Raw genomic sequence first — 21931 nt, 5'->3', positions numbered from 1 at the left:
ATGTTCTTTTTCGTATACCGATTCCCACATGTTTGAAGGCTAGAGTTTTACTAGAATCACTTTTTTCATTAGATTTGATCTTTGAAGGTAGCTGGATTTTCCTGTCAAAGTCATGATGAAAAAATGCATGAAGTGTAACAATCCCGTTGTCCGTCCACGGCCAAGATTGATCCGCAGAGCATTCACTTCAGATTAGTTAACTGTCGGCAGCGGATGATGAGCTGAGGCTGAGCAAAGCAAAGCAAGCCAGTGCAGTGAGAGTATAGTACAGATGGCAGCTTGGTGAAATGCCCATCTCTGAGAATTGAGAGGGATCCCCTCCCCCGGCCTAGCTGACCAATTCAATTCATTTGATTTATATCATTTCAGCTGCCAAGATGGAGACACTTTGGAACAAGAGAACACTCCCACCACCACCAACACTGACATATGCAGCTTCAAAGGATGTCAACAGTAAGCCTAGTCATCTAATTGACATGCAAGTGCCAACCTTTTCTTATTGTCATCCAAGAATCATTGACATTGTAATGTTAAAAGACTACCACAATGACTGTCCTCTGTTCATACAGACCCATCATGCAAAGGTGTTGTACCTTGCCTTCAGTCTGATCATGAATCTTCTGTTCTATTGATCTTGTCTATATTTCTTTTTGATTTTTCAGCCACTAGATTTCTGGCACACATGTCTACTGCTATGGGTACTTTGAAACAATCAAGCGCTCTCTCTAACGAGTATGCAGTGTTGGACCGACTGCTTTATAAGTTCAACAACCAACTGAGGAAAGAAAAAGTCATACAAACTATGAAAATGGTGTGTATAACAGAAATATCACAACTCACTCAATGATAAAATTGAAGAATTTAAGTCAGTTTTATGAAGATTCATGCCAGAGAGGTAAAATTGTCCTGGCTCTACCGACTATAGGCCTATGGTGCCACATAATGGATGTCATATCATTTCAGTAAAGTTATGGTCCAAGAACATCCGTTGATGTGTTCCATACACCAGACCATGTCAGAAATGTAAAAATATGAAGCCATGAAGCTTTTTAGATCAGTATCAGGATTACTTTCTCTTTTTGAAAGGACTTTACTGAAATGATTTTCATTTCAGATCAAACAAGCTCTAAAACGAATTGCTGAAATGGACATGAAAGCTGAATTTGAGAAGTTTTATGATTCTAAACAAAGGTGAGTATCAGTTAACAAATGCATGCTCTAACCGTGCAAGGATTGTTTGAAGAACATTCATAATCTGTCATCATAATAGAAGCACAAATTGCATTATTTGTTTCTATCCGTTATGGCTTCTCTTTTACAGAACTGACGGATTAAAGATTGATTTGCCATCAAAACAAATGTTACAGTATCTGCTTGTGAGATTGATGGGTTATGCAAAGCTTTTGATCCGGGTTGGTCATTGCTGTCAGGAGGCATATATGTATCCTTTGTATTCAGTTATTCTCTGATGTATTGTTCAACTCTTGAGTAATTTTCGGAAAGATATTGTTTTTACCCTGAAATAAAGTGAATCAAGACACAAATGCAGTACTTAGCTGGCTGTGATACCTCAGTGAACAAGCGTGAGCATTTCTTCTTTACTGATCATGTTCCTGAACCTCTTTCTCAGATATTGCATGCAGAAACTTGGTAGAGGAGACTTGGTTAGACAAATGTTACTGTTTGCAAGTGTAACAAGTAGACTTTGGTAGGTCTTGTTACTTCTGGGGATAATTAAGATGTATCTAATGTGCCTCCTTTTCAAAATCAAAATCGTAGACTAGTGATTTGTCAAGTCTTCCAATATCTTCACAGGGCAAGTGGCTCATTGTCCTACTGTTCTCATACCCACCAGATATTGTAGGATAGAAGCGACTGGGTCTAACTCTAAGTGATCAAGTGATCAATCCATGGTCACAATCATGAATAAGAAATGTAGTGCTCCTTTTGCAGGGTTTTATCACAGGCCCTGGGGTTGCATGCCATCAGCTGGTATAAGGATCTGTATGGGTACTTGGAGATACTGGAGGGTCCACAAGTTGATTGGGTAAGATTGATTGTTCATGTCCCAGTTAGTTGCTAAACAGCATTGGAGACAAACGGCAGTGTAAGCTCAACTAAGCAACTAAGCGTTATCTCCAATGCTGATTGAGCAAGTCAGTTTAAGGTAATAGTTGGAGAGGATTAGTGCTTGAGATTTTGATCTGAAACATGCACGATCAGTATGGAGACTTCAGATGGCCATGGTTTACCCAGATTTTAAGTTTTTGAGATCTGTGTCTCGTCGAGTTTCTCAAGAAATGTTGGCGATTTCATTCCAGCTCCCGCCAAAGGAGACTCTTCCTCCTGATCTTCATGACTGGCTGGAGATAGGGAAAGATTTGGGTGAACCAAAGGTGCACACTGGGTAAGTATTGGCGAAATATTAGTTTTCAATATCCTACTCTTCTCATATCATGGTATAGCCACAAGTGACGAGTCCTGGCCTTGTGACAACTGGATCTGTCTCTACTCAATCCTCCTCTACGATGTACATCACTTCAGCAGATACTCAGTTGCTAAGTGTTACAATTAACTTAGAAAACCAGACAAATATTTGTTTTTTTCTTTCAGGGTGTATAATCTAGGCCTGAGTGATAAATCAAAAGTCAACTTGGATGATTTACTGTCAAAGTTCAGTGAAGAGCAGTGTCCTTCACCGACATGTACTGGTGGTGATGAGACAACACTAAAAGCAGACAAAGGCCTTGATGATCCAGAGGGTTGGGATGAGACATTGTGTTTACATCAGACAATGGAACCATTCGATGGAGACAGAGTTGCCAAGATGGATGTTAATGATTACATTGACAACCTTTATAGCTATGGTCAGGTAGAAGACGTTGGAGGTACGTTTAGGAATGATTTGTAGATGGTAAGGAATGAGGAGAGGAATCTAATGCAGTAACGGTACTCTTCCTTGAGTTGTGGATACCTGATTCCCTGATCTCACTTGTGACCTTAGGTTGACCACTTTGCTTCAATTGCCACATCCTTGATTGAATGTCGAAGTAAGACCCCTTGTGCTTGTGGAAGGACAAGAAAAAAATTCTCTATCCAAATTCGAAATATGAGAAGGTTGTGAAGGAGTGCCTCCTTCATGCTATCCTACCCAGTGATCAGTACCTTAGCATTTACCCTAATGTCTTCGCTAATTCATTTCAGTGTCCGTGACAGTTAATCGGTCAGAGTTCAGTCAGAAGAAGTCACCAGCACCTGCTAATCATGTTGTTGCTAAAGAAAGTGCACCAACTGTGCCAAAGCCGGTACCAGACATGACGATTGCCCATCAGGATAGCGAAAAACAAAAAACTGGGCCAACAACTGGTATGGCTGAGCAGAGGAATCTAACATCAAATCAGAAGAGAAAACTGAAGGACAACGCAAAACAACTAAAACTCAAGGAGAAAAGGTTAGCAAAAAGGAAAAAAAGAAAAGAGAAAGAGAAAACAAAAATGCTGAAGTTGGCTGTGAAAAAGCAGAATGAAAGGGCAGGTGGTAAACTAGGAGACAAATCAAAGCAGACAACATCAGTGAAAAGTTCAGTGGCCGTCGAAGCTTCTTCATCCAAATCAAGTGTTGCAGAGTGGGAAGGACTGTCCTTGGCAAAGCGGCATGAACTGGCCGTGATTGCTGATGAGGTATATGGTGCAGAAAGACCAGCGAAGAAGCTGAAACCAGGGCATGATGAAGGGAAGGGGACATCCAGTGCTGCTCATTCTGTTGTTAAAGGTTTTCAACCACTCTCTGCAGAAAAGAGAAAGGTATTAGCTGCACTCTCTGACAGCGTTAAAAAACACAAAAAGAGAAAACGTGGACGAACACAATGATCCAATTGAAAAATCAAAACAGGAGCTATGCGTTCAGAATCAACCTTGATCTTGTTGTACACGGCATTCCATGTTTGCCATTAGTGGTGGTTCTCATGTTCGTTTTCAATCAAACTACTATCATTAAATGAGAAATTGAATAAAATTGCAGATAGAATTACATACTGTTCCTTGCTGTCAGTCTACGACAATAGTAAAAAGTGCTCCAAAGGGGTCTTGTGATGGCCTGGGCGTTTGGAAATGGCCTGTCCTGGTTTCACTGAAACTCCCCTTATTTGATTGCCCCTTGAGGTTCAAGCCCCTTACATCAAGAAATGGAGAAGGGCTGGATTTCCAAGCATCATCTGTTACAAGATGAGCAAATACTGTAAAACGGGACAGGTGCTGCTGTGACCTGAAGAATGACAGCACCACTTCTGTCACAATACATTCTAAAACGGGACACAACTGGTCATTAAAGTGGCACCTTCGAACAAAACAACCAAAGTTGTCTGATGTAACAATATGCTTTCTTTCAAAATAAATGACAAGGATGTTCATACAATTTAACAAAATTGGCACAGGTTATTAGCGCATTCAACACAAGCAAACCATTGAAGATGATTCCCCACCATGAGGAAGCCTTCGGAAGACTGCATGTGCAGCCAGATATCCACAACTTGGAGAAAAACTTCTTGTAAACTACTACATGTAGAAAAGGACATATTCCCCTCATGAAAAGTGCTATCTTTTACCAAATAATAGCTTTGCCTTCATCACTTTCGGAACATGTCTTATAGTCAGTGATATGCGTCTTGTCCTTTGTAAAGTTAGACCAAGTGACATTTTACACTGGTCAATGTTCACAACTTTTTCTGTAAGAATGTCCTCTGTCCTCTCAGCGATTCCATGAAGATGAACTTTATACATATCGTCTCTTGAAATGAACAGACTCCGAGGTTCAAGTAGGATGGACAGAAAGTGGCGGCTTTCTAGAGAAGTTTCCTCCCCAGGTTCCTGTTAGAAAAAAGATATTGAAAGAGGGTAAAATGATGTTGAAAAGAGACCCGTCATATCCAGTGATCATTCTGTACACTGGGTAAAGTCTGGGGGAAGGTTGCATGAAATGAACATCACAAAGGACATCTTGTCACAACCATTTATATCAAGACAGAGCACTCATTTGGAGATTCCAATCTGTTGCCCCTCGGTCCATCATTACCCTCCCATTGCATTACTGTGCGAATGCTATTCCCATATTCAAATATGTTTGCTGGTGCCTGTTTATATTGTCGACCAAAAACGCATAATAAGATCAACAGGTTCCCGTAGCTGAATCTGAATAGGTAAAAGGTTGCAATATTGAATAGATGATATTACAGTGCAGTTTAACTGAAGGCTGGCAAAAACCGACACCAACCTGTTCATCTCCACTTGTCTTGAGATGGTAGTAGAAATCCAGCAAGGTATGGGATCCGAGGGATATAGTGGTTACAGTCGGGTAGTACAGTGGCCCATCCTCATGGGGCTGAAATTTTGAGAGGAAACCACCATCAGATTCTCCCCGATTACCAGAGCAGATCAACATGTTCTTTTGATATCTACTTGGCATCAACTTGATGGTGGTGTACAAAGATGACCCCTCAAAGTTTAGCTCTAGATCTAGCTGTGCAGCTCCTTAGATGTATAAGGAAATGAGATCCATCACCAATAAATATTAGTCTCCCAGTTCTCCATTTCCCATTTCGTCAGTATTGCCGATGACGAAGCAGGTGCTACTTACCATTATACCTTGTCCAGGTAGGTATTCATTGACCAGCACATGATTAGGTAACTTCCCTTCAAAGGCACCAAGATCTGCTATCCTCTTGCAGTAAGTTTCTAACCACTGAAATGATACATTCAACAATTGAAATGGACATACCGATATGCTAGGCAGTTGTGCCAGTAAGATCAAGAGCCGGTCACCATCACTGGCAATGCCATACAAGCTAGTTCAGGGTGTAGTCGTAGAAGGCCAGTCTCAGCCAGCATAACCAACACCACTGTCACATGGCCTTGAGAAATCAGACATCCTGAGACATTTTAGAAAAATTGCATGCCAACCTGGGGTAGCTTTTCTGGAATCATTCCTTTTGGATCTGGGAGACCTCCTGAAATAGACATCAACACTTTTCAGTCAAAGTTGGGATCGAATCAAATGCCAAAGATTTGACAGCTCAATGAAGTTCACTATCTGCTGCGTATATTCTTTTTCAGTCAAAACAACACTTGAAAATTTATAATTGAATTATATAGTATCTCAGATATTCTCTTAATTCACGTGATCATGGATAACTTTCAATGCAGATGACACAAGAGAATGCATACCCCAATTTTGCAGCTTTCTGTTTGACAGTTGTGTCCATTTTGGCTTTGGTGCGTGGTCGACTTGATTGACAAGATACCTTTCCTCTTCTTCAGTAATAAAGTTAGGAATGTAGTACACTGATGAAGGAGCCTAAATGAAAGAATACATTTTATTCCATGCCCATCAAGACAATCATAGGGTTATCAGAAGTGCATACTGAAGCCACACCAACTACCAACGATACTACAAATTGTTGTGTGCTCGCCTGCCTCCACATCAGTAGGATAATGAACAAAAGTGACGACGGTCCAATGTCGTATGATCCGAACACCATTATCACTACAAATCCAAGTTCCTGAAGTACCAGAAGGGTCATGACGAATAGGGTGCCTATACTCCTGTATACACAAACACAAAATGTAGGGACCCGGACAGGGTGGTTAGGAAACCACAGAAAAGACGTATTTTCTCTCCAGTGATTATGTTGAAATTTATTCGAACTGCATAAATACAATAAGATTTATAACTAAAAACTATACGCATACTTCTTTTATTCTAAAATTTTCAATTTCCTCGGAAAATTTGATATTTGTAAAATTTTCATCAAAAGCTTGCCCTGACATGGGCGCAGCCATCTTGACTTATATAACACAGGTTTCTATTGGCTTAAATTTAGTTTCGGTGTAATGGTTTAAAGTCAAAAGCTAAAATACCGACCAATCAAAAATTATGTAGTTCAGTCGATTGGATGGTATCCGGTCGTTTCGCTCCCTAATCTTTTCGCCCCCAGTCATTTCGCTCCCTGGGACTTTTTGTTGGGGTTGGTACAATGAATTAAGACTTGTTGAAATTCATAGACAAACTCCACATGTACAACAATATTCACTGCATTTGCAGGAAAGCACACGTGTCAAAGTAGATGTGCTTTCCAGGGTTGTCAAATCTACAAAGAAGGAATCGTTTGGCCATCGGTGATCTTCGGCAGGTCACTTGTCTTTTCTTGCAGTTATAATAAGTGAGATCAGGGTGAAGCCTCTTGTCTATCTTGTGGTCCAGTGGCATTCAATCTTGCCACATTTCTAATGGACTTTTAAGAATTTGTGATATTGGGCAGGTCACTAATTGTCTAGTTCATTGATTGGTCGATCTATAGTGTGTGACTTTGGGCACGAAGTCATGAAGACAGTCGGTCTCTCAAAGGCACAACCTGTCCTCAGCTGTCGGGTACTATACTGCTGAGGTGGACGGGTCAAGGGCTAACTACGATTCTTACGAACAACATGGCAATGCCAAAACTGAAGGCTCGTGATTAAGACTTAGGTCTTCCAACCTAAAACTTGGTAGGCCTACTTATGGCACTGAACGACAATGTGGACAGTTTTGGGGACAGTTTGCACCTTCAAATAGAGACTCTGGATGTGTAAGATCGGACAAAGCTCCGTGGAGTTTTACATATTTCGCATGGCAAGCGACCTGTTCAAGGGCGAGTTTGATACCCCGATTTCGACCAATGCAAAGGACCAGGATTTGCGTATTCGATGAGACCTTGGTGTGGTCAGAGAACTGGTTTCAACCTATGCCCAAACACACATCGTGGCATGACGGTATAGTGTGTAAGAACTGTACTGAAAACTCGTGACATATCGGATGCGCATCCGATGACGTTAAAGGAACTGTAAAACTCGTGGCACCCGATTATGGCTGGCGGGAGTGGACAAATATCTGAATTAATGGTCGGGATAAATCAGATTTATACCACGACTATATTCATAATAGTAGACAGCCAATCAGACCCCCGCATTTCATGAATTATGGTGACCATTAAATCTGAATTATACCACGACATAAATGAATCAACCCACGACTATAATCGTTTTAGACCCACGACTATATTCGTAATAGCAGACAGCCAATCAGAGAGCCGAATTTATGGACGGAAGTGCGATTTATGGACGCCGGAAGTGCGATATATGGACGCCGGAAGTGCGATATATGGACGCCGGAAGTGCTATTTATGGACGCCGGATGTTAGAATGTTAGATTTAATGGTCACCCTAATTCATGAAATGCGGGGTTCTGATTGGCTGTCTGCTATTACGAATATAGTCGTGGGTCTAAAACGATTATAGTCGTGGGTTGATTCATTTATGTCGTGGTATAATTCAGATTTAATGGTCACCATAATTCATGAAATGCGGGGGTCTGATTGGCTGTCTACTATTATGAATATAGTCGTGGTATAAATCTGATTTATCCCGACCCTTAATTCAGATATTTGTCCACTCCCGCCAGCCATACCCGATGACGGTATTTTATATACCATGGCAGTGACGAAAAGAAGATGAGTGTCAAACGGACTACTCTGCCCATAGGAAACAAACGGTATGCTAATAAATACAACATCACTTTTATGCTCAAAATCAATTAATAACAAAACACATGGATATCATAATTACCCAACTAATTAGAAAGAAGAGCAATGCAAGTTACTGAAATTGCAGTTTAGTTACCAAAACAAACCGAAATTCCAAAAACACCAACCATGAATGTAAGTCGTGAATTGACACTTAATAGCTTTTTTCATAGCTACACTGCACGTTCTCCTGTAGGAGCTTGCCAGTGAAGTTAGACTGAGGCGAACTACAAACTTTAAAAACCTACCAGGGCAGTGTCCTCCCCACTCTCCCCGGAGTCCTATCTCAATCCCCGACAAAAAGCCCAAGGGAGCGAGACGACTGGGGGCGAAAAGGTGAGGGAGCGAAACTACCACAATTCGATCAGATAGCTGGTAATAAAAAAGAGCCGGGCGCCTGTTGAAAAATGAAAAATGGGGTTTGTTTTGTTGAATAAAATCCGAAATTAAGATGCTTCCTCATTAGATTCGAGTAGTTTCAATTGTATCTCGATTTCAACAATCTCAAGCTGTATTGTACGTATTGATCTTGTTAGTTCTGACTTTCTTTGACGTGTGTGGTATCATAATCATAAACACAAAACTGCTTTTTTTAAAATACTTTTTCATTCATTCATTTCATTTTCAATGAAATCCACTGGGATTTGAGGCATATCGGCCTATTGAGTTAATTAAGGTCATTAATTGGTCATTCTAAAACACCTTGATTACAATGAGCAACAGTTGCCTCGTTTTGACAGCAGTGGTTTCGATCACATGACCAGAACTACAACTGAACTACACTAGAACCTGTGTCCTGCTGGTATCTCCTGTTTAATAGTTTCATTGGGATTGAAACTAACCATCTTGAGTGTGGATGATTCACTGAATCGCCAAATCTGATTGGTTGAATGACCTTATGAACAAAGTCTAGGTCTTTTACTTGGCATTCTTCATTGTCATCAACAAAAGCTCTTTCACTGTTTCACTCCGGATCCATGCTGTTTATTTGACGAGTTTTTCCATTGGATATTATTAGCAACTCGGAACACAAAAAGGTATTGTTTTCTTGAAAAATGAGAACACATCCAATAGGAGTACCTCATCCAATTCTGAAGAGGATTACAAAGCCAGTAATGAACAGCGGTGCCAAGGTTGGTTGAAAAAAACATTCTGGCCTTGTAAAGTTGTACACCAGTTTATCATGTAGTGTCTGCAGAATATCATTTGGCCAATTCCACTTTCAGGTAAAGTGCCAATTCCTCTTTCAGATAAGTGCGCCTGAGGTTAGTATTGTGTAATAATTCTCAATTGTCTTTCATAGATGGCGCTGCGGAATCCTGACCCAGCTCCTGTCCGGAGGACAAGAAGTCATCGCCAAGAGGCCGTGCCGACAGCCTTCTTTACCCCAAGAACATATCAGGTAGCTAAAGACAGGTTTCTTTAAAAAGTTTGCTAAGACTAAGTAGACCTGAGTACTGAAGTTTCCATTAAGAGCACAGAGAAGAATCATCCTGTGGCCTTGCCTAATGCCTCTTTGTGATAGGTGCAAGATAACCTTACTCTATTCTTTCATGTCTGTTTGTTGCTTCATTCTTCAGATCGAGCTCCTTGATGTGGCGCTCCAGAGGAACACTATTGTATGTCTTGGCACTGGGACGGGCAAGACATTCATAGCCATCATGCTCATCAAGGAACTTGCCCACCAAGTGCGTACACCGTATAACAGCGGAGGGAAGAGGACTGTGTTTCTAGTCAATAATAGTAAGTGTGCTATGTTTGTAGTCTGTTAAAACTCCGAGCTGTGTGGCCTCCACAACTTTTTTAATGTGAGTTTGAACTTTTGTTGGTAATGTGACTTAGCTTGGATGAAACATCATTTTCTGAGTCTGATCTCTTGGTCATTGCTCATTGGCACTACCAAAATGTAAAAGTTAGCTGACATTATCAGAATAATACTGCAAGATTATGTTGATAGTTGATCTGAATTTCTTCTCTTCCTTTGTTCCAGCTGACTTGGTTGCACAGCAGGCAAAAGCTATCCGGCACCATACTGAGCTTGCTGTTGGAGAATACATCGGAGCTATGAATGTGGACATCTGGGACTTGACAAGGTGGCAAAAGGAACTTCAGAAGTACCAAGTCCTTGTCATGACGCATCAGATATTCCTTGATTTGCTTCTCCACAGCTTTGTGAAAACTTCACAGATTAATCTCATGATTTTCGATGAGTGTCACCATGCTGCAGAACGCCATCCATATGCTCAAATTATGGAGCATTACGTCCAGGAGAAGAAGCTACTGCCCGAGTTCAATTCCAAACTCAACCGACTCTCACTTCAGGGGCCAGACTATGTGGAAAGCTTACAAATAGCTGATTCAAAGTGCAATAGCCCAGCCATTCTTGGCCTCACTGCTTCAATCTTGAATCGTAAGTGCAAATCTGTGCGTCAGTTGATTCAGGACTTGCAAAGCTTGGAGAAGACATTACATTCTACTGCCATTACTGCATCGGATATGGTGTCGGGTGATAGCTTTGGTGCCAAACCAAAAGAGCAGTTAGAAGTTTGCGATGACTATGATGAAGATCAGACTGATATCGTTGAAAAGATGGAGAAAGAGTTGCAGGATTCGCTTCAGTTCCTCGATGCTTGTTCGCTGCGTGTGAAGTATCTCATGGAGAAGGATGATGATGATGAGCATGAGATCTATAAGGGCCTGACGCTGAGTAGAACTGCCATCATTGAGTGCCAGGTAAGATGGTTTCATCTGTCCATATGTTTTCAGTGTTACATGTAGTTGAAACAACCTTCATGTCCGAGTTGTGATGAACCTGATAAATACTCAGACCCGGACTGCCTTGCCTACTTTTTACCTTGTGACGTTGGTATTATTGTGTACGGTACTGGTATTCTTATTCCTTCTTTCAGGTGATTTTGCACACGCTCGGACCATGGTGTGCATACAACATTGCTCAAGCCCTCATCAAGCAGCTGGCCAAACTCGAGGATCACGAACCATTGGATAGTAATCGTCTGTTTCTTCGATTCGCTCTCACCAACTTACGTATCGTCTACCGTCTGTTTGACAAAGAGTTTGATAAGGTGCAGTGTCTGGAGGACTTTCATAAGTATATCAGTCCGAGAGTCTTGAAACTAATTGACATCATTCATTTGTTCAAACCAAATGACGACTTTGAGATCACCATGGATGGAGAGAATGATTTTAACTTCGATGATTTGGAGGAGGGCGAGATGTCAGAAGATTCCTTTGATTTGTCAGATGATGAGGAGACGCCAGCCGTCCAAGAGCAGCCAAAGTCACCACAGCAGATGATGCATTATGTCGCCAAGAAGAAGCCAAATGAAGAAAACGAGTCGTCTGCTCATAACGGTCATGTTAGAGAAGTGGACGAGGCCATGTTGGGCATTGTTTTTGTTGAGCGACGGAATGTTGCTTTAACTTTGAATAAGCTGATACAAGAGTTGTGTAACTGGGATGAGAATCTGTACTTTGTTCGTAGCGCTCATATCATGGGGCGGGGGACCAAGGGCGTGACAAAGGAGTCGGAAGCCCTGCACAAGAAACAAGAGGAGACACTGAGAAGGTTCCGCAATAAAGATGTCAATCTTTTGATTGCTACCAGTGTTCTAGAGGAGGGCATTGATGTGCCCAAATGTAACCTGGTCACCATGTTTGACAAGCCACAGAACTATCGGTCGTACGTTCAATCAAAGGGCCGTGCACGTGCCATGAAGTCGAAATACTTCATGTTGGTCAACAAGAAAGAGGAGGAGATCTTTGAAAAAGAAGTTGCAAACTATAAGGAAATGGAAAAGGTAAGTTATAAGTTCTTTTTATACATCAGAGGTCTTCAGCAGGCATTCAACACAACTTATTTTGGGAAAGATACCAAGCTGTTCTTCCTTACTCTGTTAAATGTACAATCCTCGCACATCATTTCGTGCAGAATCTTCGGCTTGTAGCTTTCCTGCTGAAAGCATTGAAAAAGGGACTGTACTCAAAAACTGTAACAATGTGGTCAGCCTGTGATCCATGCTCATTACATCAAGTTACTTAATTGCTCATGACCTTTCCCCTCTTTCAGACATTAGTGACAAAGTGTCGTGGACGTGAAGAACTGGATGAAGAGGAAATGGACAACCACCTTGCTGACAAGTACCTCCCTCCATACATGCCAATAAAGAAAGAGGGCACTGCCAAGGTTACTATGAGTTCCGCCATTGGCCTTGTCAATCGGTAAGTGTTCTAGGGTTGGCACGGTGGAGTCAAGTATAGGACACATAATCCCACCATCGTGTGTGCGTAACTCAGCGTGTATACATAACTTATGCAAGTCATTTCTATTTGTATTGCCGTATCTTTCAAATGAGATGAATAGCCCAGATTTCGTGCTCATTGTTGCTCTGCCTGGGCTAGCAAAGTACCCAATCAAAGTGAAACATGAGAAGCATGTGAAGTACTGATCCCTGGCCAAGAAGACACCGTCACCTGGCCAGTAATTCTCAATTGTTGCCAAACTGCAGAAACCAAGCTATCGAAAATAGCTTTTTCCATTGGTAAATATCCTTCTTGTTCCCATCAGATTCGTTTCAGACCTGACTTCAAAGTTTGGTTTCCCTTTCTAGGTACTGTGCCAAGCTTCCTAGTGATGCGTTCACCCATCTCACGCCAAAATGTACCACGAGAGAGATAGATGGCGCAAAGCCAGAGGAACGATACCAAGCGACCTTACAGCTGCCGATAAACTCACCGATAAAGTGTCCGATCATTGGTGAGGCCATGCCAAGGAAGAAGCTTGCTCAGATGGCAGTGGCCTTGAAGACATGCGAGATATTACACAAAGAAGGTATGTTGTCACATCATTTTCAGCCTCGTTCCAAGCTAGACTTTGTGAAGAACCCGAGTCACAACCCGACTGACAAGAGAAGACGGGAGTCATCTTACTTGTTTCTGTCTGGTAGTTTTCAAGTTTCGTACTTGCACCAGACAGAAATTAGGGCAAAGAATTTGGTTCACATTTTACAATACTTTTGGACTACATCTAAGATAAGCCTGCACCTTTCTGATGGACTTAAACCAAAAGTTATCTGTGATTTCAGGTGAACTGGATGACCATCTTCTGCCCGTTGGTAAAGAGGTGCTTGAGTTTGAAGGTGATGATGAAGAGTGGGAAAATGAAGATCTCCAGGGTCAGACACGGCCAGGAACGACAAAACGTAAACAGTATTACTACAAGAAAGTAAGTCAAAACTAGTTGATCTGCTGGTATGGTGTCAGGGGTGACCCTCAGTAACATCAGGCCAGGTTTTCATGTTATGGTCAATGTCACGACTGCAACATTCTCTGTAACAGGTACAACTTCTGGTACATGAGTCTATGAGAGTTGTTGTAATGTCCACTGAAAAATGAGTTGAAGTTGCTAACAGAGATTATAGTGTTTGTTTGTTCATCTTTCAGAATGCAGATCATTTTGTTCGAAACCGTCCAAAACCGCAAGAGCCATGTCATTTATACTTTGTCAAGATGGTGCTGACAAATCCAATATCAGAGGAACAGAATACTCGGGGACGGCAGCTTTATCCTCCTGAGGAGACTGTACAATCTTTTGGGATCGTTACCACTAAAAAACTGCCAAAGGTAGGATGACATGCCAGCATCTTTATGAGATCGATCACCAGCAAATGGTTGCTCCTACATGTATGTGAATGTATGCATAACTTGGTCTCTTGATCTATCCCTTGACTGCTACTTTAATTGCATCAATGTCAGGCACTCCCTGTTGTTAACGATGGTCTTCCTACTATGGAAGTTGTTTCAGGATGGGTTACCAGAGAAGAGAAGGCTACACGTGAAAACAATAATCCTGTGACTTGCATTTGAATATCAATGCATTGTTAAACATCATTTGATGTTTAATTTATTATGTTAGCTGATGGTTGTTGTATTTTGTCCTTCAGATACCACTATTCCCTGTGTTCACCCGATCAGGGGAGGTCACAATCTCGTTAGAGTTACTCACAGATGAGCTAGACCTTGCTGACGTCCAGCTCTCTAAACTCAGTGATTTCCACCGCTATGTGTTCTTAAAAATGCTCCGTCTCGAGAAGGATCCCATGGTCTATGATCCGGTGAATGCTGAGTGTGGATACTTGGTGGTGCCACTCAATAAAGGTCAGTATATGTGAAGTAGATCCCTATTCTGTTTACTATACAAAGGACCAGGGTGAGATAGCCATTGAGTGTCAGACGCCTGAACTAGACGTAGCATGTTGTAACCCCTTCTGAACAACTTTGTTTTATCCTGAGTTGAAGGACAAGTGGCCCTATTGGTTTGAAGACTGCGAGTGATGATGCAATCTTGAAGCAAGGATACCTTGGAAAGCCCAATGAGTAAAGAGCTGATTCAATGATTCGGTCAAAATGCTTGGCGGGTCTTTCTGATACAGTTAGAAATGATTTGTTATCCTTGCAGATTCCCCTGAAGAAGATCTGGGTATTGACTGGAAGTTTGTGGATCTGATTCAGTCCTGCATGAACCTGAACAGCAATGCAGCATTCCAGAAGGAGAAAGAAGACAAGTTTACATTCGACGAAGAGAAGTTCCGAGATGCTGTTGTCATGCCATCGTATCGCAACATTGACAAGCCACAATACTTCTATGTTGCGGAGATCCGTTACGATTTGAATCCAAGCAGCTCATTCCCTTCACAGGAGCTGTATAGTACGTTTGAACTCTACTACAAACAGAAGTACGGCATTGCCATCACCAGCCATGACCAGCCCTTGCTCGATGTTGACCATACATCTGCTCGGCTAAACTTACTCACACCCCGCTACATGAACCAGAAAGGCGTTGCCTTGCCAACCAGCAGTGCTCAAACAAAACGTGCCAAACGTGAAAATCTGCAACAGAAGCAGATTTTCATTCCTGAACTTTGTGGTATACATCCTTTCCCTGCATCTCTTTGGAGAAAAGCAGTGTGTATCCCTGCCATTTTGTATCGCGTAAACTACCTCCTTGTTGCTGATGAAATCCGACTGCGAATAGCTCACGAGGCCAAGATTGGTGTGGATGTCCTACCAGAAGGATTTGAGTTTCCTAAGCTAGATTTTGGTTTTAGTACGAGGCCACAGAACCCAGAGGACCAATCAAAATCTGATGCAGCTGACCTATCAAACACTTCGTTTGAATCTATGCAAAGCGACGGGCCTGATCCAAGCCCTGAGCAGAATGGTCATTCGGGAGATCATCCTACTGACGAGATGGTGGACAATAATGCTGCTGAAGGTGGTTCTTTGAGTAAAGAGAAGGAAGGCAATACTCGGGACACCTCGCTTGATATATCAAGTGCAGACTCCACAACAGACAGTCAGTCATGTGACCAAAACAATGAACCAGCAGACGCCATGGGGTCATGTGACCAGAAGCACCAGGCAGCAGACGTGACGTCATTGCAGAATGGTACAAATGAAAACAATGAGCATGACGGTGTTGTGGAGATTGTGAATGGACATCGTCCAATTGAGGAACAGAACGGTGATGAAAACCATGTTGTTGTTGTTGAGAAAAATGGCCAAACTGCTTCTGAAGATGATGACAATGTGCATACAACTGAGAAACAAGAGACAAACCAAGACACTGCCCCAAATCATGACAGAATTATTGAAAATGGCAACACCATTGATTCAACTGACTGTGATTTTGTACCCAGGCTGACCTCACCAGATTACCAAAGCGAATTCGGCCCAAGTCCATGCCTGATTTTGCAAACTTTGACTATGTCAAATGCCAATGATTTCTTCAACCTTGAGCGCCTAGAGACAATAGGTGATTCATTCCTCAAGTTTGCTATCACTGCCTACCTGTACTGTTCTTACCCTGGCATTCATGAGGGGAAACTCAGCTACCTACGCAGCAAGCAAGTCAGTAACTTCAATCTGTATCGTCTGGGAAAGAAGAAGGCATTCGCTGAGTGCATGGTCTCCGCTAAATTTGAACCAACAGAGAACTGGCTTCCTCCTGGGTATGTTGTACGTGGAGATCCTCGAGTGGTCGTTCAGGTTTCTGACAGGAGGGAATCCCCAAGAGAGAGGCGTGAGAGGAAGAAGTCGGAGAGCCTGAACCTTGCAAATCTCAGTGAGGCTGCTCTGCAGCAACGGCAGCTCCAGAAGGAATTAGATGAAATTATAGAGCAGTCTGAGCGCGACAAGAAAGAGGGAACTGATGTCGATGATATATTGATTCCTTACAATCTTCAAACGCAACAGAGCCTACCGGATAAGAGCATTGCTGATTGTGTAGAAGCCCTGATTGGTTGTTACCTCATGACATGCGGTATGAAGGCAGCACTCCAGTTCATGTCCTGGTTGGGTCTGAAAGTCCTCCCAAAGGAAGAAGTGCCAAAGCCAGAACATCCTGGAGAAACTGTTGTGGAGTATCATGACCTGCCCCCTCCAGCTTCTCCACTGCTCACCCACGTACCACACGCACTGCGCATTCTCGAACACAACTTGAACGGCTTCGAGAGCTTTGAGGAGAAGATACAATACAAGTTTCAGGATCGGTCGTACCTGCTGCAAGCGTTCACTCATGCCTCTTACCACTACAACAACATCACTGATTGCTATCAGAGGTAAGAAGAACTTTTGCCATTTCTCTCTCTCAATCAGTACCAAGGACAACTCATGGCTCTCAACATATGGCTTGAACAGTTCTTTGATGAGAGTCCAGCCAAGGAGTATTCAGTCCCAATCTTCTAATTCCTTCTCATTATTCATTGCAGGCTCGAGTTCCTAGGTGATGCCATCCTCGATTACGTGATCACCAGACATCTCTTCGAAGATTCGAAAAAGCATTCCCCAGGTAAGATTTCTGGTTTGAAACCCAGTCTGTCCAACTGACCTTGTTGTTTCTATCTCAGCAATACCTTTGTGAGGTAGTGCCTCCAGAACATGATATCAGCTGAAACATGGTCTCCCTTTTCTAGGTGTTCTCACCGACTTGAGATCTGCCCTGGTTAACAATAACATCTTTGCTGCCCTGGCAGTCAAGTGGGACTTCCACAAGTTCTTCAAGGCCGTCTCACCCCACCTGTTCCATGTCATACAGAAGTTTGTTGAGTGGCAGAAGGATAAGAAGAATGATGAGATCAACTTGGATGAAGAGGTAAATATTTGCTGCTGACTGGCCATACCTGGATCCGGCATCTCTGATGTTCTCATAAAGGACTAGTTTCTACTGCCACTGGTATGGAATACTGGTACAATACTGGACCTTTCAAGAGTATGGCCCACTCGGGGACAACCAGGAGGACCTATCCCATGGCCCATAGTTGGTTATTCTTTAAAATGAAGTTAATATCTTTTTCAAGTGTTACCAGATGTCACTGTGTTGTGAACCTCCTCACACTGATTTTCCTGTTTTACAGTTCCAGGAATCGGAGGGCGATGCTGAAGGCGAAGACATTGAAATTCCCAAGGCGTTGGGCGATATCTTTGAGTCTGTGGCCGGCGCCATCTATCTGGACAGTGGCATGTCACTAGAGGCAGTGTGGAAGGTCTACTACAGGATGATGAGGCCACAGATAGGTAAGCTTTCATCACGGCCTACTTAGTGTCGTCCTGTCTGATTCAAGTGACTTGAAGACGTCAGTCAAGTCACCTGTTTCATGGCGTCCTGACAACAGTCATCCCATTGAGCCATGCAGAGGACAGTCAAATGGCATCAATCATCCCGACCCACCACCTGTACCTAAACTATAATATATCTTTTGTCTTGCAGAAATGTTCACCACCAACATTCCTAAATCCCCTGTGAGAGAACTCTTGGAGATGGAACCAGAGGCTGCCAAGTTCGAGTGAGTACACTTTTTATGCAATGTATATAACTTGTCTGAATCATGATACAAACCTCTTGGTCCAATAGCAGCCAAGTGAAAAACACAACAAGCATGGGCTGATCCTCCCTCTCAAGTCAGGGAGGGGGTCAATGGGCCAGTAATCCTTGTGAGCTACCAGCCACAGATTCCATCTGAAGTTCCATTCAAACTTGGCTACTATATTTCATTGATTTCAGGAAACCGGAGAGAACTATGGATGGAAAAATACGGGTAACTGTGAACGTCATTGGGAAAGGACAGTTCATAGGAATCGGGCGTAATTATCGTATTGCCAAGAGCGCCGCTGCCAAGAGAGCCTTGAAAGCTCTGAAGCAGATGCGAATGCAGATTTTGGAGCAGCAGATGATACAACTAGAGAAGATGATGATGCTGGAGGATTCACTCACAGCAGCATAGCTGGTCGTCTGCTTAGGTCAGGTCCGTCCAATCATCTTCATACCTCCCCCTGTATTTCCATTTCCAATGTTTGATGTTAGGAAAACACCATTCCTATTCGTCATGATATCTAGTATCTAGTAACATCAGACTCTACATTCTCAACATGTCCTGATCCTGATGAAGTCGCAGCCATTTCAATACAAACATGGTACCCTATATGCATTTCATTGACATTAAACGAGTGTGTGCAACATTTCTCTGGGTTTGAATCAAATTTTTGAGGGAGGGCCTTCTGAAGACAACTAGTTTTTGTAATGAGATATTAGCTTAAATTATGTCCTTGTTGGCTCTCTTTGGGCCTGGAAACAGTAGTTGAAGAAGCAGTAGGCACCAAATCGCCTTTCAAGCGATTGCTCAAAATAGATTATGATTTGGTACTTGATCATTATAAATGTATTGTTGTGCTGATGTCTCTATGTGCCAATTATTGTAGTGGTGCTGTTTGCATGTGAGCGTAATATTTGAGATTTTCTTGGATCTTTCCTTTTTAATGTCATATGGTTTATTTACAACACGCCGTGGAGGACCAGTTTCTCAACTTGCTGATGTATTTGACAGGCTTTCCATCATACCGAGCTGACCTGCCTTGGACATGTGTGGGAAGTGCATGCAAGGCCGTACATCACCATTTGAACTGACCAAAAGGTGTCCGTAGTGGCAGTTTTTAACTGAATCATCAACCAGATCACATTCATAAGCCAAGTTCATCTGGTATTCAGAGCAATATGATTCAGGACACCGTATGCATACGATTTTCTGGTTTGGAAGGCCCGATTGATTCTTGGCAAATTGGGAAGTCAATTCTCCATGGCAATCTAACTGGTTATTGTGACTCGGCCTGATACTTTTCTGTGTGTTTTGAATTAGATGTGCTGGTTGTTATCATCATCAAAGATTATATCCCCATATGTTTTGTGATTATCTATGTACTAAAGCTTCAGTGGTGGGTACTGGCAAAGGTCATAAGTGCTGTATGATGTAAGTCCACAGAATTTCATCTTGTTAATACACCAAACATTCAGAATAGTTAAAACATGGTCAGACATGTCGTACCGATTGATCAAATAAGAAAAAGATGTACTCTCATACTCATGAAGAAAACTAAATGCTCTTACATTGCCTTAGGACCATACTCGCCAAGTATGGTACCCACGAGCATCTGAACCAGGAAATGCTGATTAGTCCAAGAGTCACCAGACTACTATGACACCCTGATTATGTCACTCAGACTGTCAACTTCAAATAGGCTATCAGTGTGCTTCATACTTATGAAGTATCCTGGACCTCCCCATCTCTATGCACTTAAGCGAAATATGTTGTTGTGATCCAGTATTATGTTTGTGTTGTTCAATTTAGTATCTGCATTTTCTATGTTTATATTTGGTTGTAGTTGCAAGTTATAATTTTGTTCAGATTTTTATTTTGTTGTCAAGTTTGCAACCTGTTTGACTTTCGTTGTAAAATGGTTGTCCATATATCTCTCAGACAATGATATCTATGCACCACATTCAATGTGAAATCAGATTTCGCTTATTAATATCACAATATCATTTATCACATTCTCAAAACCATTGTTGTTGAAAAAATACATGTTGCATTTTATTTTGTGTTTACAATGTTGCTGTAATTTTACACTTGAAGCATTGATCGATGATAAAAAAGGAGACAGAGTGCTGTGCAACCCAGTAATTTTTGTCACAGTGACCGGCGATTATAATCAGTACCATGTGCGACAGAAGATTTCTGGTCTGCGGGTAAAACCGTTAATCACCGCATTAGATACTGATTTCAGGTTGTGTGATCACCGATTCTTGTTGTTGACAGGTCTGTGATGACCACTAGCAAACAATTCTGTTGCAGCAACCATGATTGCAGGTTTTAGTGATTTAAATCGCTTGTTTGGGGGTGCTTACAGAAAGATCTGAATTACTGAAAGGAAGTATCCTGAGGCTGAGTTGCCAGTAACTATGCAGGTAAATGTCACCATACACAATTGGTGGAGTATCGTATCAGATTATGTGCTATTTTCAAAATATATGTATCTTGTGTTTGATGTTTGTACTGTATGTGTAACTGGTGTGATAAAAAAAACCATGCATGAAGACTAATGATCAGTTTCCCAACTTAATTTGCCCATGGCTTGAGAGTAGGTCACTACTGGCAGCAGCGTATGACCACATCCACTATTACTATCCAGGTATGTGTACTTTTAGACAATCATGTCACCTGGCCTCGGAATTGGTACGTGTCTAATCTCTTCAATTGTGTCGGTCTGGTTCATGTGATTTGAGGGCCTTTTACTAATTAATGTGTTCATGGAAATCAGAAAATATGCGAAAACCTTGCGTCTTGGCCATACTGATCATTTCATAAAAAATGTAATGAAATGCAAGCATGAATGACATTTGACTGTTGTATAGCAAAAGTTATTTTGATTTGCTCAATCATGTAATACTAGTGCTGAAGTGACTAATATCCGCTCTGTTCATTCACAATACAAACCCCTTAATTATCCAAGCTCAAACTCTAATGTTATTTGCACAATGATGATAATACTGTAGCAGAGTGATCAAAATCAGGTATAAAAAGCATTTATTGATGTTTAGATTTAAAAAGCAGGGTTTCTGCTGATGTTGTTGAAGTCCATAATGACCCTCTTCTCTTTAAATTTCTCACACTTTCCAATCATTGTGTAGACAGTGTAGTTTTAGTGTCATCAATCTACATGTACCCTTCAAATTCAAAAAGAAATGTTGAAATACTTCACCATTGATACAATGTAAAAAGTGAAAAAATGATCAGAGTGCCATCTTCTGGGACATTATCCGATTACTTTGTCTTGAAATATGCGAGTCCAACTAAATTGTAGATAAGGATTGTAACTGAACCTGTCGAAAATTTGGTAGTTCAGTGACATCTGATCTGTCTTATTGGCAAAAATCCACTTTAATTAAAAATGTTAATGATTTTTTGTTAACAA

General features: G+C 41.8%; 3 protein-coding genes across 4 annotated transcripts; 2 read left to right on the top strand and 1 right to left on the bottom strand.

Annotated features, from left to right (window-relative positions):
- The first annotated feature begins 45 nt into the window (after positions 1–45).
- Positions 46–4029, top strand: LOC135484537 (uncharacterized). The gene is made up of 10 exons (XM_064766114.1): positions 46–87; positions 370–453; positions 663–811; positions 1115–1191; positions 1322–1441; positions 1631–1708; positions 1954–2047; positions 2322–2407; positions 2614–2888; positions 3205–4029. Exons 2-10 carry the CDS (start codon positions 378–380, stop codon positions 3867–3869), a joined length of 1620 nt encoding a protein of 539 aa, XP_064622184.1. The 5' UTR covers positions 46–87; positions 370–377; the 3' UTR covers positions 3870–4029.
- A 336-nt stretch (positions 4030–4365) lies between these two features.
- Positions 4366–6824, bottom strand: LOC135484538 (alpha-ketoglutarate-dependent dioxygenase alkB homolog 6-like). The gene is made up of 6 exons (XM_064766115.1): positions 6744–6824; positions 6219–6348; positions 5955–6001; positions 5632–5736; positions 5269–5376; positions 4366–4865 (listed from the first exon to the last, which is right to left on the bottom strand). Exons 1-6 carry the CDS (start codon positions 6819–6821, stop codon positions 4593–4595), a joined length of 741 nt encoding a protein of 246 aa, XP_064622185.1. The 5' UTR covers positions 6822–6824; the 3' UTR covers positions 4366–4592.
- A 2187-nt stretch (positions 6825–9011) lies between these two features.
- On the top strand, positions 9012–21916 carry LOC135484535 (endoribonuclease Dicer-like). 2 transcript variants are annotated; one of them, XM_064766112.1, is made up of 16 exons: positions 9012–9127; positions 9915–10013; positions 10192–10354; positions 10602–11344; positions 11521–12429; positions 12699–12850; positions 13240–13460; positions 13714–13853; positions 14072–14251; positions 14572–14785; positions 15087–17247; positions 17398–17477; positions 17602–17780; positions 18043–18202; positions 18396–18471; positions 18690–21916. In XM_064766112.1, exons 2-16 carry the CDS (start codon positions 9915–9917, stop codon positions 18907–18909), a joined length of 5697 nt encoding a protein of 1898 aa, XP_064622182.1. In that variant the 5' UTR covers positions 9012–9127; the 3' UTR covers positions 18910–21916. The 2 variants fall into 2 exon arrangements, with proteins under 2 accessions (XP_064622182.1, XP_064622181.1); XM_064766111.1 differs by lacking the exon at positions 9012–9127 and adding an exon at positions 9572–9744.
- Positions 21917–21931: the final 15 nt, after the last annotated feature.

Source organism: Lineus longissimus, chromosome 3, assembly GCF_910592395.1.
Source record: "Lineus longissimus chromosome 3, tnLinLong1.2, whole genome shotgun sequence".
NCBI classification, from domain to species: domain Eukaryota; kingdom Metazoa; phylum Nemertea; class Pilidiophora; order Heteronemertea; family Lineidae; genus Lineus; species Lineus longissimus.
Note: the sequence above shows the minus strand (reverse complement) of the source record. Positions and strands in the feature narration are given on the sequence as shown.